The sequence below is a fragment of the Mobula birostris genome, chromosome 16 (genome assembly GCF_030028105.1).
Source record: "Mobula birostris isolate sMobBir1 chromosome 16, sMobBir1.hap1, whole genome shotgun sequence".
In the NCBI taxonomy this organism is placed as follows: Eukaryota; Metazoa; Chordata; class Chondrichthyes; order Myliobatiformes; family Myliobatidae; genus Mobula; species Mobula birostris.
In genome coordinates, this window is record NC_092385.1 from 31200523 (window position 1) to 31220454 (window position 19932).

At 37.0% G+C, this 19932-nt stretch overlaps 1 protein-coding gene across 2 annotated transcripts in view; it reads right to left on the minus strand.

Moving 5' to 3' along the window:
• The window catches only part of adamts9 (ADAM metallopeptidase with thrombospondin type 1 motif, 9), a 267099-nt gene that overhangs the window by 139068 nt on the left and 108099 nt on the right, over positions 1 to 19932 (minus strand). For both annotated transcript variants that reach the window (XM_072280518.1, XM_072280519.1), the window contains exons 22-28: positions 18967 to 19131; positions 14697 to 14816; positions 13996 to 14103; positions 13584 to 13751; positions 12247 to 12498; positions 10544 to 10705; positions 7684 to 7860 (exon numbers count right to left, since the gene is read on the minus strand). In XM_072280518.1, the coding sequence (XP_072136619.1) occupies positions 7684 to 7860; positions 10544 to 10705; positions 12247 to 12498; positions 13584 to 13751; positions 13996 to 14103; positions 14697 to 14816; positions 18967 to 19131 (1152 nt within the window). The remainder of the gene's footprint in view (positions 1 to 7683; positions 7861 to 10543; positions 10706 to 12246; positions 12499 to 13583; positions 13752 to 13995; positions 14104 to 14696; positions 14817 to 18966; positions 19132 to 19932) is intronic.

A 19932-nucleotide genomic window follows, 5' to 3' on the forward strand; every position in this document is an offset into this window, starting at 1 on the left:
ATCGATTTTTCCACAAACCCAACAAAAAGGCAGGCATAGCTAGGACCCATACGGGTGCCCATAGCTACACCTTTAGTTTGGAGGAATTGGGAGGAGCCAAAGGAGAAATTATTAAGAGTAAGGACTAATTCCGCTAGACGGAGCAGAGTGGTGGTAAAGGGGAACTGATTAGGTCTGGAATCCAAAAAGAAGCATAGAGCTTTAAGACCTTCCTGATGGGGATGGAAGTATATAAGGACTGGACATCCAGTCTATACAGTTTATGTGCAATGCCTTCTGATGTTTTCACCAGAAGGATGTCACCTCATGAAGAGAAAAAAGTAATATTGGTTGACTGACTTTGTATATAGATTTTACATATCAATATCCACAAGGATATTAAAGATTGTCAGTTTTGCTGCATGGAAGGTTTTTGAACAGAACTTAGTTTCAGTAATAATTTGTTGTAAAGTATCATAAGGATTAACTGTAAATATATCCTTAGACAATATGCTAAGGATTATGGACTAATAATATTAAGTGTGATCGCCCATTCAGTTCCTCAGAATTCTAAATGCTTCATCTGTATACATATATGACAACCCATGATCATATTTGTGCGGCAACACACACAGAATTATGTGAAACATGATGTTGCTGAAAATAAGCCTGAAAAGTTATTGTCTTCTGCACTCTTTATTTGACCCAACTTGCAGATTGTCATATTTATTGAGCATTTCCAGTAAGATCAAGGAAGTCCATGTGACATTTGTATTTGAATATAGTTACAAATATAGAGGTTTTTATTCGATTCCAGTGGACTCAAATCCATTTTTTCTGCTATGCTTTGCTTGGTGTTTAATTTTCCAGACTTACGTGCTTACTACTTAATGTCAATATGAGTAACTTTTAAATCTTGAAAAGGTAACTCTTTTATGCTTACATTATGGATTTGAATCTGGATAACTAGGAAGGCTGCTTTAGCCATGGACAATGTTTCAAGGAGTTTTAACCGAATACAGCTATTTATAGTCTAATTACATTTACAATATGTTTATTTGGAATAATATGGCAACCCGGAATGAGTTAAACAATCACCATTTGCTTTATTTTGGTAAAATATTTGCCAGGATATCAACTCCCTCCTCTTCCTTAAAACTAATATCCTTGATTCTAAAATTTTACCAAGAAAAAGGATCGGAAAAAGGTGCTTCATTTTAAAGTCTCTTCTATAGACTGATGCTGCTACTGCTGTTCCAATTGCTCAGAATTGAAATATTACAACTGGATTATGTGCTCAAGAGCTGGATTAAAGTGCAAATGAGACTGCTGTGATGGAATAAGTCACACCACTTATGGTGTACTGGAGATTGCTTTCTATATAAGGTCTGCAATTTCTGTTGATGGCTTGAAATCTGTCAGGAAAATCAAAATTTGATGGCAGCAGAATGATTCTTTCAACAGGCCTTCACAATGAGTGTCAATACAGCATACAGGGATGCCCACATATCAATTTATCCAGAATCTAAAATAATTGGCAGTTAATTTTGTTCTTAAGTCCTTCTGACTATAATGACCTCTTAGTAAACAAGTTCAGCCTTTGCAACATAGAAATGTTTAATAGTTTTAACCCTTCCCTACATAAAGAATTGTCATGCAACACACATAAAAGTTGCTGGTGAACACAGCAGGCCAGGCGGCATCTATAGGAAGAGGTACAGTCGACATTTCGGGCTGAGACCCTTCGTCAGGACTAACTGAAAGAGGAGATAGTAAGAGATTTGAAAGGGGGAGGGGGAGATCCAAAATGATACGAGAAGACGGGGGGAGGGGGGAGATTCTTATCTTCTCTTCGTCTGCGGCATAACTTTAAGTTAAGAGCATGCTGAGATAAACAAAAACAAATTTTGCAAAGGCTGTGTAGAATGTCTCATGCATGTTTATGCCGAATTTATTTCTGGGAAGTTTTGAACGTAACCTACTGTAATGCTTTATAAATATAGATTGGGCTGAGACGATGACCATAAGATATAGGAGCAGAATCAGCCCATTTGACCCATTGTGTCTGCTCTGCCATTTCATCATGACTGATCCATTCTTCCTCTCAGCCCCAATCTTCTGCCTTCTCCTTGTATCCAGTCATGACTTGACTAATGAGAAATCTACCAAAAAACCCAATGAGTTGGCCTCCACAGATGCACCAACCTCTGGCTCAACAAGTTCCTCCTCATCTTTGTTCTCAAAGGATGCCCCTCTATTCTGAGGCTGTGTTCTCTGGTCTTAGACCATAAAAGAAAACATCCTATGGTGGGAGAGTCTAAGAATGTAAGGATGCCAAAGAGGAGAAAAGAAAGCTCTATTCCATTATAGGAAACACTGAACGTTACTTTTTTATGTTTATGTGTCACATATAGATACATAACATTTTATATTTATAGTTCCTCCCAATAACTAGCAATCCTAAGCAGTACACATGTCCATTGTTAAAGCCACTTAATGATGAATATAATCTTGTATTCCAGTAATGGTATTTAGCAGGGAACTTTCAAAACTTCTCAGAAATAAGTTAATGGTTAACAGGTAGTTTTATATCACAGAAAACAGATGTCTGGTGGACTTAAGAATCAGTTAATTCAGGCACTCCCTATTGTTGCCCTGTGATCCTACCTACCTGCTGAGAAAAATCAACTGATTATACCCAGTTATATCTGCCCCTATACTTCTTCCATTGAACTAATGTTCCAGTTTCTCATTAACTCTAAACCAAATAGAGAAGCATTTATTTAATTTTTTCAGCATATTTTGCAATAAATTATAAAACATTGCTACCACATTGATACTCATCATTCCAACATGCATCATAGAAAAATGCAACCCACAAGGGTTACTAATATTGAGTTGATAAAAGAAAAACAAACATAGGGTTGATTTTCATCGTTGTCTGGATTGTGATCTGGTGATCATTCCATACTAACAGTAAAACCTGCTTAAATTTCATTCCACTAATCTCAATATGGGTTCCCGTAGAGGAATTTGATATACTCTGCTAGATTATCGCCAAGTGATTGAAAAGAAAACCTATTTATAGAAAACCCATTTAGTGCTTGTCACTAGTTCCATTGTGATAGGAGCTTTTCAACCTTGTCTAGCAGTGTTATTACAGCAATCTGTTGTCATTTAAAAACTCTTGCATTTGGCATTCTGTATAACTACTAAAAATAACTTTCAGTTGACTAAACTCATAATTTATAGCTCACTGTGAATTCTATAAATATCAAGTTACCTTTGATTCAAATAAATGATTCTTGTAACATGTAATTTCCCGAATAAAAGAGGCATTGCTATGGCAACAAAAAATCACAAGCAACAATGTTTGAAAAGAATGGAGCCCATTTGCTCACAAACAACAGGAATTCTGCAGATGCTGGAAATTCAAGCAACACACATCAAAGTTGCTGGTGAACGCAGCATGCCAGGCAGCATCTCTAGGAAGAGGTACAGTCGACGTTTCAGGCCGAGACCCTTCGTCAGGACTAACTGAAGGAAGAGTGAGTAAGGGATTTGAAAGTTGGAGGGGGAGGGGGAGATCCAAAATGATAGGAGAAGGCAGGAGGGGGAGGGATAGAGCCAAGAGCTAGACAGGTGATAGGCAAAAGGGGATATGAGAGGATCATGGGACAGGAGGTCCGGGAAGAAAAACAAGGGGGGGGGGGGACCCAGAGGATGGGCAAGAGGTATATTCAGAGGGACAGAGGGAGAAAAAGGAGAGTGAGAGAAAGAATGTGTGCATAAAAATAAGTAACAGGGGGAGGTGGGGCCTAGTAGAAGTTAGGGAAGTCGATGTTCATGCCATCAGGTTGGAGGCTACCCAGACGGAATATAAGGTGTTGTTCCTCCAACCTGAGTGTGGCTTCATCTTTACAGTAGAGGAGGCCGTGGATAGACATGTCAGAATGGGAATGGGATGTGGAATTAAAACGTGTGGCCACTGGGAGATCCTGCTTTCTCTGGCGGACAGAGCATAGATGTTCAGCAAAGCGGTCTCCCAGTCTGCGTCGGGTCTCGCCAATATATAAAAGCCCACATCGGGAGCACCGGACGCAGTATATCACCCCAGTCGACTCACAGGTGAAGTTTTGCCTCACCTGGAAGGACTGTTTGGGGCCCTGAATGGTGGTAAGGGAGGAAGTGTAAGGGCATGTGTAGCACTTGTTCCGCTTACACGGTTAAGTGCCAGGAGGGAGATCAGTGGGGAGGGATGGGGGGGACGAATGGACAAGGGAGTTGTGTAGGGAGCGATCCCTGCGGAATGCAGAGAGGGGGGGGAGGGAAAGATGTGCTTAGTGGTGGGGTCCTGTTGGAGGTGGCGGAAGTTACGGAGAATAATATGTTGGACCCGGAGGCTGGTGGGGTGGTAGGTGAGCCCATTTGCTCATAGTGGGAAGTTCTATTTAAAATACCATCAAACCATTTAATTCTGACAGCATACTTTCATTGTTCCAATGTATGGAATCAAATTTTAAATGTGGTATTGTATATGTAAAACAAATGCATATAAAAATAGCTCCATTGCAAAACTCGAAGAGCTATGAAATTCATTCACAAAGTATATGCTATGCAATAAAACAGCCACCACATTTCTTAGAATCTTATACCAATAACAGCAAAGAAGAAGGATATTCGATCTATTGGGTTCATACCATCTCTCAGAAGAGCAATCTCATTAATCCCATTACCCCACAACTCATTCCCTCTCACACAAGTCCATCAATTCTCCCTTGATTCTTTTTGCTAATTAACTTATACTACAGATAACACTAAATCAATTAACCTACTTTTATTTTTCATGATGAAAGAAACTAAAGGAAACCCACATGGTTGAAAACAGAACAGGGAAACTCCTCACAGGCAGCATCAAGTTCAGGACTGAATCCAGATTCCCAGAGTCATGAGGTAGCAACACAGACAGCTGTACCACTGTGCCACATGAAGTAGAAATAGAAGCATTATAATTTTTTTCTGAAGCTTTCATAAAATGCTTACCTTCACATTTGACTGAGTTTGAGACAGTAGGATGGGAACCATCCTTTATTTCTCATAGTTTATGTAAATATACTATAAATATTGCTCCTGGCAATTATGATAACGTGCAAGCAATCCTCCAAAACATGCAAAGTCTCTACTAAATTATGAATATATTCACTGAACCCAACCCAAAATAAAGCAACATAGGATTCCATTAAATGTGTTTTCAGAAGGAATTACTTTACAATAATTAGGTCAAGCTTTGATCATTAAACATGCATAAAAAACAAATATATTTCTCTGTGGTTACAAATCTTTATTTTTGTGGTGCAAGGTGTTTCTCTTTAATTAGTTTATGTTGAAAATTGAATGACAAAGCTAGCTCTATTAATGTAGAAACTGCACGATACAAAAAAGTTAACAAAATCCACTATGAAAATGAGCACCTTCGCACTGGTTGTTCAATGGCTAAAACTTTTCAAGTCAGAATCGATTTTGTTAAATTAAGTCGTATCTCTAGGAACAAATGCAAATATTTTTTCACTTATGATTAAATTTACACTGTAAAAACAGTTCAAAAACAACATTTAATTTTTAGGTTTAATATAAACCTGTCAACTGTACAGAACTCTTTTGTACACATTGTTAAAGTAAATATATAGAAGATACATTTCTATGATGTTGGCAAATTAGCACCAGGATTCTCCAAGAGCAAAAACATAATTAAACATTTCATCTGCTTAGAAAATGTGACAATCATAATTTTAATTGCGCACTATAAAATATTTACACATTTAAATGGGAGCAAATACTTCATTAATAAATTAAGCTCTTTAGCAATATGTACAATTTTTATATAAATGCTTAAATTGCCAGGGTATCTAACGTATAAAAGCAGTTACTTAGACAAAACTGTTGATACTACTTTTAACACAAATTTATAAACCGTGAATAGAATTTTAAAAAATCTAAACATATGATTATCTCTGATGTATATATGGCAGTGAATGAAGTATATTATGAAGGAGAGAATCCAAGCCAATAATAGCCTGTTTGTAAGTATTTAACAAAGTTGTTTTAATACAGAATAAGTTCATTCTTTTCTGCCTCTAAATCTTTGTTTAAGTATATTTTACATAAAAGGATGTGTCTACACTGCTGACAGAGAATCTGGCTCATTGGCAAATCAGGTTCGTTAAATTATTCCCAAGTGTTTTGCCACAGATTTGTCTTACTTTAATAAGCATTTCCACTCTATTAATGTTCTTAATAAGTGTATCTGATGGTGGCAAGGCAGTTATGAGTTTGGTCAGAATCCAGCAAACTCCATATTAATGAGGACACTGGTTAATGTTTATGAGCTCATAGGTATGTTCCCTTGCTATTTCTTATGTACATGTGCAAAATGGCATTTTTCTGATTTATTAGCAGTAAGAAAACTACAAAGACTGGGAATGTGATCAAGAAAAGATGTGACAATACAGATAAGAACATACATTTGAAACCTTGGATCACAATACGAAACGTAATTGCCGAAGCACAGTCACTTACCTGCAACATAGTATACGGTAACATATATGCACTTAATCTGAACTTTGAAAATCTGTATGTACATCACATCAATCAGTAACATTTTAACTGCTGCAGTAATTTAACTGTATACCAGGCCAGGAATTTAAATATAGGCAAATTGAGGAGCACTGCACATATTATGTTTTCACAAGGAAAACCTAAAAATATGGAGGAGAAGGTGTGCCCAAGAACTGAATCAGTAAATTCCCTTATTAACAAGCTGTTTATAAATTTCTGAGGTGAGAAGTTGGTGTTCAAGTAGAGAGTGATTTAATGCATTGACCCTTTCTTGCATGTCTTGCTTTTGATAAGAAGCTACAGGATGATCGTAATAAATTACCGGAGAAGTCATGTGACAATTCAAAAATTAATTTTTAAATTTCTGAACTGATATACTACTTCTTATAGACATGAAGATAGGAACAGTAGAAAGTACTGACTATGAGTCAGGTTTTTGAGACAATGAACGAAGATATCTTTCATTGTGACAATGTACAGTTCATAAAATGACACATGCTGAAAGATAATCTGGTCTTTTTAAGAGATGAGTGGATCAAAACTGGGTTATCATGCATTTAGGTCATGTGTCAAAATTTAATGCTGCTTTGGCAAGTTGCAAATCCCACCTGATTTTCAATTCCATCTAAGTTAATGGAAATGAAACTCAGCAAGTGAACATAATGAATGGTCAATTTGTCCCTACAGCCAAAGTTCACCCCTCCTGACAGGTAACAGTTTAGTGAGGTAAAATGGCTTTACATAGCATTACACAAATCCAATACCATTGCTGAATTTAAAAAGGCTAATAAAGTGTTGAAAACCTAGAGACCTCAAAAGAGAGCAACCACAAGCTCCCAGCTATGTTTTTATATATGAAAAGACATTTTTGCACCAATTGCCTGTGACTTGAGGTACATAACTGTGTACTGTCTATTACTGGCCTTCATTATTATTAACAGCAGCATGAATTCAATTAGGAAATAATAAATGTAAACTCACAAAGGTGTACATTTACAGAACTATACCCTGGCATTAAGCAGAACTTTTATAAACTAATGCATCCACAGAGTGATGAACTAAGTTATATAAATAGAAGGATTATCGTACCGAGCTCCAACGACCTCTATGCCAGGCATCATCTGTAGGACAAGCTCGAGTATTGCATTGCTCACGGTCGGGAGGTTTGTCAAGAATTTCACAGTTCTGATCATTTAGTCTTTGGCCGTTTGGAAGCTGACAAATAACTAGTCTTGTTCTTGCTCCCCCACCACAGACCTGGGTGCACTATAAATTTAATGCCAACAACATATCCATTAAAAAGTGACAATTTTGCAACAAAAGAGAGGAGAGGAAGGTTGAACAACAGTAATTATGTTCAGAAACCTAAACAAGCATCTTGGAAATAACTGAAATCAAATAAATCATTTGTGTGAATGAAGAAAAAGATTTTTGGAACTTTAAAGCATCTAGAACATTATCTCACATGCTATTTTCTGACTGATTAATATGAACACGCAGAATTATAAATCATTCTAACCAGACCAGGTAAAAGCAGAATTTGAAATAAAAGAAAATTAGGAAGCTTGTTGAGAATTTCAATTTTTTTTCTAATTTACTTGGTTGCAGATCATTTTTTTTGAATGAACATAGAGTTCACAATATGGGTTGCAGAACCTAGGCTTTATAAACTGCCTTATGCGTAATGAACTTTTCACTGCTGCTAAATTTGGGTAATTAATGAACTCATAAAGCAATAATTGTGAAATAGTTTATGTAGCAATTTACGCATTAATACCTTTTCAGTAAGAAAAGAAAATAACAGCTGCAGTCAAGTGCTTAATCCTCTGACTATTAAACATGCAGTGAAACATTAGGGAATATAGTTTATCTCTCACTATTAAGAATGACCTATGTAAGTACACAGGAAAGGAGTGAGTGCCTATTATTCATTCCTGAGGCTAATTTGTAATTTGGATATATTATGTGTGAGCTTCTCAACTCATTTCACACACTCTTCAACTTCAACAATTAGACAGAACAAGATGATCCTACTATTGATCACTCCCAATAAGATCTATATTGATAGTAATTAAAGGAGTGAGTTCAAGGTTTTCATTATCCTTAGCATATCATAGTTCCTGAAGCCACATCTATTTAAATTAGTTACAATTTTAAGACTGTGATCTTTTTTCGATTACACCACACCCTGCAAAGATGTGTCTAGACATCTTCTTTAGATCATATCTGAACCTTACTAAATTAAAAAGAACACGTGTCAAACTTAGAAAGCCCATCCTCAAAATTTAGCTCAGCAAGCCATTCTTGTTAATCAATGGTAAATGTTAACCACAATAAATATACATTCAGAGACTCAGTGCATAGAAATGAATGCAGAGTATGCTAAGTGTCTATGCAATTATAGCAGAACTTCTTCAACTTAAGACTGTTGTAATAACAAGCACAGATAAAAAGGAGCAGGATAAAGCCAGTTGGCCTCTCAAGCATGCTCAGCCATTCTGTAAGATTACACTTGATCCAGTTTTGGCTACAACACCATTTTTCTGCTCTTTCTCCATACCCTTTGACACCCCTTGTATTTTAATTGTTTTCAATCTCCACCTGAATATATTCAATGATTCTGCCTTTGCAGCTGCAGGATCCGGAGCAGGGAATTCCAATCCTGCTTATCTCCATCTTAAATGGGCAGCTTTCCATTCTGAAGCTATGGCCCATGGTTCTAAATAACCCCATCAGAATAACATTCTCTTACCACCCTTCCTTTTAAACCTGCTCAGGACCTGACATGTTTTGACAAGACCAGCCCTCAGAAATCTTCTGCTGTATATCCCATTAAATTTAGATGCAACCTGCTTAACCTCTTTTGAAACATCAATCACTTCATCCTAAGAATCAACCTAGTGAACTTTCTTTGCACTATCTAAAGGGCAAGTTTATCATTCCTTAAATATGGTACCCCAGATTGTATACAGTACCCCAGGTGTGCTCTTTGCAGCTCCCTGTAAAGATGCAGAACACATTTCCTGCTTTGATACTCTGCATTATTTGTGGTAAACATTGACATTCCATTAGCCTTCCTAATGATTTGCCTACACCTGATTCATTAGCATTACAATGTTTTGTAGTCTCAATCTATTTAAATAATAATTTGCTTTTTCATTCTTCCTTCTAAAGTGGATAACCTCACATTTGTCACATTCTGAAACTTCTTTTAACCTTCTTTGCAGGTTCTTTGTGTCTTTCTCATAATGTGCAAACCCACTTGTCTTAACATTATCATCAAATGTGGCTGCAATACAATAGATTGCATTGTTCAAGTCTGTAATATAGAATGTAACTATATGAGACACTCTGACATGGACTGCCAACCTGAAAGTGATCCATTCACAAAATTTCTTACTGCGTGCATTACTAAATGACAATAAAAGAGGACTGTGTGTCCTCATAATCTAATCTAATCTAATCATTCCAAATCTCTGATTTTATGTTTATTAAGTAATTCCAATTAAGTATATATTACCACAAGGCATTAGAAAACAAATATGTTTTATGCTCATTGTGGACTTGGGAAAGCTGTAGTTTATTGTCAAAATGCTTTAGTTGAGTTTGAGAAGTTCATCAATCAATGGGTAATTCTATTTCCCTAATTTCCCTCACTTGCTCAATCTTTCCTTAGAATGGAAGGCAATTCCCTTGCAGGAGTTATTATTGCAAAATGTAAAATTGGGATCTCATAGGCTAACATTTGAACCTCATATTTATATTAACTAAACTATAATTATGTAGCTAACCTCAATCTCTTTGCCTTTTCTGCAAACTACTTATTGAAGATGACGTATTTGTGGCTTTATAGCATACAAAGTCAATATTGAATTAGTAAATTAGAGACCTTAAAACTAGGAAATAAATGCCGAATGGTGAAGAATAATGAAACTATAATAAAACGCACCTCTCCCCAGTTGCCATAGATCCACTGAGGACAAGGACCAGATTCACAGGACCTCATTTCAACAGGCTTGGCCTGTTCAGCACAATTTCTGGCATCATAACCATCTTCATTCTGGCAAACCACAACACGCCGTTGGAAACCTCCAGCACAAGTACTAGAACACTACAAAAGGAACACAACAGAAATTGCAGTATAATTTTAAAAAAACATTCTCTGCCTAAGACTCCCAGAACTAAACAATACACAGGCTTTAAATTATAACAACAGTGCCATTGCCTTGAATAATTAACTTTGATCTTCTCTTTCCACAGCTGCTACATATTCTCTTTTGCTGGTCCTCAAAATGTCTAACAAGGAATATAAAATTTAAAGCCTTTCTTTAAAACATTGAGGGGCAAATTCTAGCATAGTGTTCGATATGTGCAATAGTTATCATTAATATTTATGGAATACATACAAGAGAATTGAAAGAGATGGTTGATAGCCACATGGCAGGTCATCTTCAACATTTTCAGTAGCCTTGGAGAAGAAGTCGAAATTAGACATTTGTGCATTTGTAAAATGGGAAAGATAAGGCAGCAAAGAAAAGTTTCTTGAGAAGAGGGTAATCATCTGGTCATTTTGAAGGGATCAAAAAGAGTGCCCAAATAAAATAAGACATTAAAATAAGAAATGAAGTATTATAGATGAGTGATTAGAGCAAGTGGGGGGTGAAGGGGGCAGATGCCAGATGAATAAAAATTTACCTCCAGCAGTACTGTAAATGCTGCATGGATTATCTCAAGTTCTGAAGCACAGAACCTCTTTCTCCTGCTGGCTGTGACGGGTGAAGGTTGAAAGATCAAAGAACAAGTTTTGAAGAGTTGATTTGTCATTACAGAAGCGACTACAGTTGCCTCAAGGATAATCCAAGAGTAATAGGGTTACTACACCAGCAACAGCTGGGATCATTCTTGCTTGATGTGGCCCTGCCAAATATGGAGGTCAACTGCATTCGCAGTTTGTGCCTTATCTATTCCTATCTGCCGATCTCAGACATAATGATGTATGAGTGTCAAGAGCATGAATGAAAATGTAAGAAAAGGAAAGCAAATGCTGGAAGAACTCAGCAGGACTGACAGCATCTATGCAGAGGAATAAACACTCGGCGTTTTCGAGCCAAGACTCTTCATCAGAATTGGAAAAGGAGAGGGAAGAAACCAGAACAAGAAGGTGGAGGATAGGGAAGGAGTACCTGCTAGCAGGTGATAGGAGAAACAAGCTGAGGAGAAAAGTAGGTGGGTGGTAGAGGGGCTATGTAGTGAGAAGATGAGAGGAGATAGGCAGAAAAGGTAAAGGACTAAGAAGTGGATGATTATGTTGCACGCCAAATTGGAAAGACCAAAGGCTATAGTGATTTCATGATACACTGAGAGGCCAGAAAGGAGAGAAAAAGATTATAGCAGTGGAACTAGAATGGGAAAGGAGTAGTCAAGGAGATAAGGAAATGGCTGTAGTCCTGTGGTAGGGATATATGAGATGGCAAGGATCAGACAGTAGGCATTTGGGTAGATTGGGGTAAAGGTTAAAGTTAAAGAAGGGACAAGAAAGGAAATACAGTAGAGAAGGAAAAAGTAACTTTTAATGAGAGCAAGTAGGAAGTATAAAACAGAGCAATTGGTACACAAGTCCAAAGAAGTCAATATCAACCAACAGATACTTACTGCTCCCCAAGGTCCAGTTCTCCACTGACTTCCTCGGAGTTGGGTATAATCTGGGTCACCATGGGTGGGCAACATCTTGGGCCGAGGAAATAGTTGGCTGTTATGTCGCTGAACGCAAGATGGCATGGAACACTCTTGCTCAGTTTGTGGCTGATCATCAGGGTCACACTCACTCTCACTAACAATCTGATTATTGTAATTCATGCAAATCACATGACGTGTTGCTTTACCTTGGCCACAGGTCACTGAACACTAGGTTGAATAAAGAAAGATAAGAACCAATGTCACCCTTATTTCTGAAATAAACAGGAGTAGCAAAAAAAAACTTAAACTAAGCAAGTTACATTGTGTAAGGAAGCATGGAGCAGATGAGCCTAAATTCACAAATGTGGTATAATACCTTTGCTTGAAACTTCAAATATTCAAACAGATAAAGGAAGGGTTATCTGCAGGCCAATCAGTATTGCTATCTTTCATTTATACATTTGAAGTAAATTGCTAATTTACTACAAAATGACTATTAGAGAGAGCAGTCCATGAATTACTGTAAAAGGGAAGATGGACATTGGAAAAAGAATTGTTACCTTGTGAAACAGACAAGGTCATGATAAGCCAGGTGGTCTGCTCTGTACTCAACTTGTCTTTAACATAACATGCATCTTCAAGAGCTGAAAAGAGCTTTTGACTTCTTAACTACGATGTTTTGTGCAAAAACAATATATACTATCCTCACTGTGATGCTTCCTAGTTATATTTATAAAGTGTACATTATGTGTACAATCCTTTCATTGTGGAAAGCTAGATGGAACTCTCTGCACAGTGGTCATTGAGGTTTGCACTCATTAATCACTTAAAGCATATAAACGAAGAATGTTTGTTATCGGAAGAAATATTTCATGATTAAATTTGAGATTGGGAAAACCAAACACAGAAAAGTAACACAGGCAAAATAGGGAAACAAATCAGCTCATTGAAATTGTTCTTGGAACATTACAAGGTTTAGCAGCTCTTATATTATTTACCAACAAAAGTCATGCCATTTTATTACTTGCTTATGGTTCAGAGCACTGCATTATAAAACAGCAAAGTAGATTTTTGAAGAAAATGTAATCTCAACATTAATTGTGCTGAAAGTACACAAAGATAAATGAATATACTTAAAGATCATATATCAACTTCTCACTGTTAGAACTATATGCAGTAAAACATTGGATATACATTAAATGTAGTCTTTTTTACAAAAGCATATGTGAATGCACTACAACATTCCTCATAATATATCTCCAATGCCTACTTGGTTTAACAGCTGTAATAAAGTTCAGAACAATATTTCGAACCTGCGTCCACTCACGAGTCTTCCAACGACCACATGGGATGACAATACATTCTTCTCTAGATGGTGGTTTTGGAAGATGCAGGCAAGCTGACTCATCAGCCACAGCACCATGGAAGTCTCGACAACTAACGTACCGTTCTTTTGTTCCTTTTCCACAGGTGGTAGAGCACTGTTGAATGTGAATCTTTATGAATATTTTGTTGGCAGTTTTCCATTCAACATAACATTAAGCAATACTACTTTTTAATAAAGTCAAGGTAATATTAATTTATAATGACAATAAATGAATGGTAATTGATATTAATTTGTCATCAATATCATAAATTGTTTATTATTTGTTCAGTAATAGCTCTTCCCTATGTCATTTTATTGAATAAGTTATTGATGTTAATAGTAAAATCAAATATGTATACTGGAGTCCAAGATCCAAATCGCCACTTAGTAGTATAGGTCATTTGATTGGGTATTCTTTCATCCCTTCCATCTTGATGAACATCAGGGCAAGAAGTTATTTCACAGTCCTGTAACATAAAATAGTCAGCTGAATGTTTTTGTGTCCTTCAAATAAAAGTAGTTATCTATAAGTAAAGTCTTTTCTTTATCTTTTCAAGCTCTCTCTACTAAAAACAGCTCAGAACTCTTCACATTTACAATTGATAATATTTTTTCATAATTTCACAGACTACAATGACTTTAAATATCAATTGTTATAACACTGTGGTGATTTAACTAATTAGCCCAAACAGATCCTTTACTCCAAATTGAAAAAGGTCAGCGAGCCTGGTGGGCAAAGGAAAGATAACATCGAAATCAGCCTGAAGGAATTCAACATTTCATCTAAAAGCTGGAAAGACATTGCACTCAATAGAAAAACCTAGAGCAAGTCTGTTTCAGAGGGAACTGCACTACATCAGAGCGACCTCCGCTATTCCACAGAGAACAAGAGGCAACTGCGAAAGGAGAGACTGAACAACCAAAAGACCCAACCACTAATCTCAGTCACTACTTAAATCTTGCCCACACCGCACCAGAATATGTTGATCTAAGGACCCATCAATAGATAACCTCTTCAGAGAACATCTTATTTGATTCGAGTGGTCACACTACTAATTACCTGTGTGTCTCTTGGTCTGGTGGCAGCATTACATTCGTTGTCATTAACAATTGTGCCATATGAACCTGCAACACATCTTACAGCTCTCATCTGATAGCCTGTCCCACATGTCGCTGTGCACTGTAAACGGAACACATTTTAACTCTTCCGGGTCACAGCAAAGACACATTTTCAAAGGTATCATGTAACATTAAGGTTACAAAAAGAAAGCAATCAAAAAGTCAAAAAATAATCTGCAAACTTTCATTTAACTGTATCATATTAATGGTCCCATCTCAGACCTGAGAAATTTCCTAGACTGTGATCTTCTTTCAAATACATTGACAGAAAGAGAAGAGGAAGAGAATCAGAAAAATAATTTGTACTTTCACCATGTGGACATCAATGTGTTGGAGAGAAAATTAATGCAAAGGATATCAGGTAGATTCCATAGAGGACAAAGAAGCCATTCTATTAAGTTTCCAGCTGGTTCAATATGATAAGGTTTAGCGCAATAGAAAAAAATATAGGATTTGAGCATAATAACAAAGGTAAAGACTGGATGCCACAGCTCTAGAAATTTAAAGGAGCTTAACTAAGGAAGATAAAAGTAAAAATGGTCAGAGGACAAAGGTGTGTGGAGAGCAACTTTTTTTTTAAGTGAGCTGAACACCTTATTTTAAACTTTCTTAGACTAATCAAAACTACAAAGATTGAAAAAAAAAACTTTCAGTGGATATATTGGGAATATTATGTCTAATGTCAGCCATAAAATGTATTTGAAAGAACTACAAGAAATGATTACTGTTATCTGTCTGATCATTTTTAGATGAATTCAAGGGCCAGCTCAATAGCTAGTGTACATGGTTCATTTAATGCTTTCAAATCATTTTACCAGTGTTTAGCAAACATGGCATGTGATTGTAAACCAAATCTGTCACAAGTCTGTAGTTATAAAACTTTTGCACATCAATACTTTTTCAACAAACATATTAACATTGTTTTAATTTTCATATTTACTGTTCTTCAATATTACTGAAAAAAAGAATTGAAATATTGAGATCAGAATCTTATATTATGGTTAGAACTACTTCAATAATTTTACAATATTTTTCTAAAAGCTATTCTATATGCTTCAAACAATTCAAAGGTAAAGATTTTAAACAATATTGTTTCTTGCATAGGGGCACACAATTATGAGTTTCCTTGTGATTTGTCTTAGTTAATGTATGTACTTTGCTTTTGCGGAAAAATCTATTCCATATTGTGGTGGTGAGGAGGAAAGCCAATAATAGTTCTCAGTTGCCTGCGAGTTTAGAGTTTTAGAGACAATTTTGTCCTGAAAATCTCCTTTCTATTCCCCATCTCCAAATACCTATATTTCATTACTACACTAGACAACATATCTGATATATCATTCATTCCTCTTTTATCTAACGTATCAATCATTCTCCTTTTATTACAATTCCATGTTCCCATCACAACCACTAACTCTTCCTTTTGAATTATGCACAATATCTTTCTCTCTTTTTTTTTCATCTGTCACTTGAATAAGGCAGAGGGAGAAAACACTTTAAGTTCTACCAATATTTAAAGAAAAATATTCTGTGGGCAACAGCTTGCACAACCACTTCAGTTTTTGACCGGATTGGTATTGTTATGTATAGATAAATTCATTTTAAAAGGAACTTTGTCATTGAGCTAAAAAAATTAAGCTTTGATTTACAGGGACATAAAATATAGAAGCACAATAAAGTAAGAGTAAGAACTAAAGTAGGCCATTCAATACAAACTTGACTGTTTTTTATTTCAATACCGTATTCCTGCTTTCTCTCCATACCTCTTCAGGCCTATTCCCCTCAACTCATTCAAAATATCTTGCTGGCATCTAGAGAATGTGACCTCTTATTCTTGACCCTCCCCAAGCCAGCTCCCCTCTCCCTAATCCCCCCACCCCACCAGGAAATACCCTTCCTGCACTCAGTCTGTTGATTCCTGTCAGAATGTGAATATTATAATTTAATCTGCACTCACTATTCTAAACTCCAGTAGATACTGTTCTAATTTACCCACACTTCACCTCACACAGCAGTCCTGCTAGCCCCGAATTCAATCTGGACAATCTTCATTGCATTCCCTCTATACAATATATATCTATTTTTTAGGTAGAAGACCAAAACTGCACACAGATTTTACCAATCCTATTGTAGTTAGACATTCTTTCCTAAGTATTCAAAACCCCTTGCAATCAACTACTTGCAAAGCCTGCAAGTGTGCTTTCAGTGACTGCTGTCGACATTTCCCCATCTCCTCAACCGGGAAGGAACATGGGAAAACCCCAACCTACAGATTCCCCTCCAAGCCGAGTACCAACTTGACTTGAAATTAATTGCTGGCACTTCATCCATGCCGGGTCAAAAAGCTGGTAATTCCTTCCCAGAAGTACTGTGGTTCAAGAACATAAGAAATAGTGGCCGGACAGGGACATCTTGCCTTTGAAGCCATCTCCCATAGAAGAAATCTCACTGTCACCTTCTTGACAGCATTTGGTGCAGGCAATAATGCTAACCTTGCCAGTTATGCACATATCCCCAAAATGAACATAAAATCTCTCACCATTTAAATAGTAACCTACTTTTCTGTTTTTCTGGTCAAATAGGTAACAAAATTTCCTCAGGTTATTTTGCATCTGCCACTTTTTTCACACTTATTAAACTTGACCAAAGGTATCTCCTCATAAGTCACTATTCCACCAGGTTTCATGTCATTAGAAATATTATATTTGATTCCCTATTTCAGATTATTGAAATATTGTGTGAATAGCTGGAGCTCGTTCAATAGTTACTATGATATTGCACTAGACAGCAAATGTCACCCTGAGTAAGACCCATTTACTCCTATTCTGTTTCCTGTCAATCAATAAATTTTAGATCTCTGGAATGCAAACTACTGGAAGCTGAGAATTCATTGGCTTTAAATTTGACTAAATTTCTCCTGTACTATCTTTTCATTAACATTACTGAAGGAAAATGGAAGTCTAAACATCCATTACTTCTACCAATTGGTGCAACAGAAATTTGAAGGCAGAAGGAGGTTAGAAGGAGGAGGAAAAGAGGAGGAGGAGGAGGAGAAGATGGCGGCGTGACGGCAGTGCGCGCGGCCACTTCGGCAGTGATGTCTGTTATCTGTCAAGTAGGGGACCGTGCACAATTCTGATTTGATGGATATGGACGTGAGAGTACGGAGGAACATCTGGAAAACTTCTGAAATGCTCGCTTCGCTGCTGCGTAACCGGAATCTCTGGAGCAGAAGACCCCAAAATCCTAGGCTTTGCTTGTTTCAGCGGCCGGGGCGAGGTCGAAGGCACTCGGGAGGCTGTATTAGAGAGGCTGGTCGGAGGCTCGAAGTTTTTGGACAGATGGACTCAGTGTCAGCTGTTTCCAAGGCATCAGCAGGTTGATGGTGCCTGGAGGTTTATGGCAGGGAGTTTCTCCCTTTTGCCGCCTGCTATCGGGGACTCGGGAGTCGACCGACTCGGAGACTTTTGAGACTTTATTTACCAGGCCCATGGTTTGTTCTTCATCAAATTATGGTATTGCTTTGCACTGCTGTAACTATATGTTATAATTATGTGGTTCTGTCAGTGTTAGTCTTTGGTTTGTCCTGTGTTCTGTGATATCACTCCGGAGAAACATTGTATCATTTCTTAATGCACGTATGCATTTCTAAATGACAATAAAAGAGGACTGAGTGTTCTCATAATCTAAAGTTTAAGGTAACTTTGAAAGAATTAAAGGGAGGGAGAGGATTACGATGGGACATTTCACTACCATAAACCTATTTAAGAAGAGTATGTAACTTCCTCTCAGATGGATTAATTTATGTGAAATGCATTAAAGAGAAATAAAATGAGTTCTTGTCACTCATAAGAACTCTAGTGGAGCCCTGATGGGTCTAATGAACTACAGCTGTATTGTAATAGATCAAATGTTTTTTATATGTGTTTATGCAAAAATCCTTTTGTTAAAAATAGCTATATGGCATTGATATTCTAAGCTCGTGAGAGTAGACTTAGTGCACACGGTCATGAATTAATCATGACCCTGCAAATAATATTTTCTTTCTGATCATATTGACTTTCCATCTGCTGCATATTCTCCACCTAACTCCTTCTTCCTGTAAAATAATCATAGCTGCCTATGCAAACAAAAAATTACAAACAATCAGCATAGTCAATGAATAAAAATTATTCTCAAAAATATGAAAGCTAAATGATAACATTAAAATGTACCTGTCCCCATGGACCAACTTGCCATGCTGCACACTCCTGTTGTTGACAAGTTTGGGCCGACTCCGGTTTTGTGGCAGAATTACAAAACCCATTATCCAATTTTTCTTCTCCAACTTGGCACCAAGTTTGACGATGCTTGAATCCCTTCCCACATGTCACTAAGCACTGCAATTGACATGAGTTTAAACAGCATGTACTTTTCCCACTCAAATTTCTTTATATTGGAATAGGCAAGTAATAAGCAATACGTTCTTTTTGATTTTTTTTCTATCTGAATAATTTTCCATCATGAGGTAAGTGTTGTGAAAGATGCAAGCCAAATATTTATCCGTAATTTGTTATACCTTTACTCTCCTCCAATTACAATGTTGTGTCAAATATACTAAATATTAAACTTCAAGTTGCAAGTGATAACAAATAATCATGCCCCTTCCCTTTAAAACATTTGGATAGCTAATGGATAGGCCTGAAATGGCATGACATTAAATTGTAATTAACTATAACAACAGGTGAGGCTTTATAAGGCATTGGTCAGACCACACTTGAAGTAGTGTGAGTAGTTTTGGGCCCCTTATCTAAGAAAGGATGTGTTAGCTTTGGAGAAGGTCCAGAGAAGGTTCACAAGAACAATGCCAGAATTAAACGGCTAATGTATGAGAAGCATTTAATGGCTCTGGACCTGTACTTGCTGGAGATTAGAAGTATGGTGGGGGGATGGTGGACCTCATTAAATATAGAAAGGCCAAGATGTCAAGAGGGTATTTCCTATAGTAGGCGAGTCCAGGACCAACGAGCACAGCCTCAGAATAGAAGAATGTCCCTTTAGAACAGAGATGAGGAGAAATTTCTTTATTCAGAAGGGGGCAAATGTGTGGATTCAATTGCCCCAGACAGCTGTGGAGGTCAAGTCACTGTGCATGTTTATAGCAGAGGTTGATTGGTCCTTGATTAGTAAAGGTGTTGAAG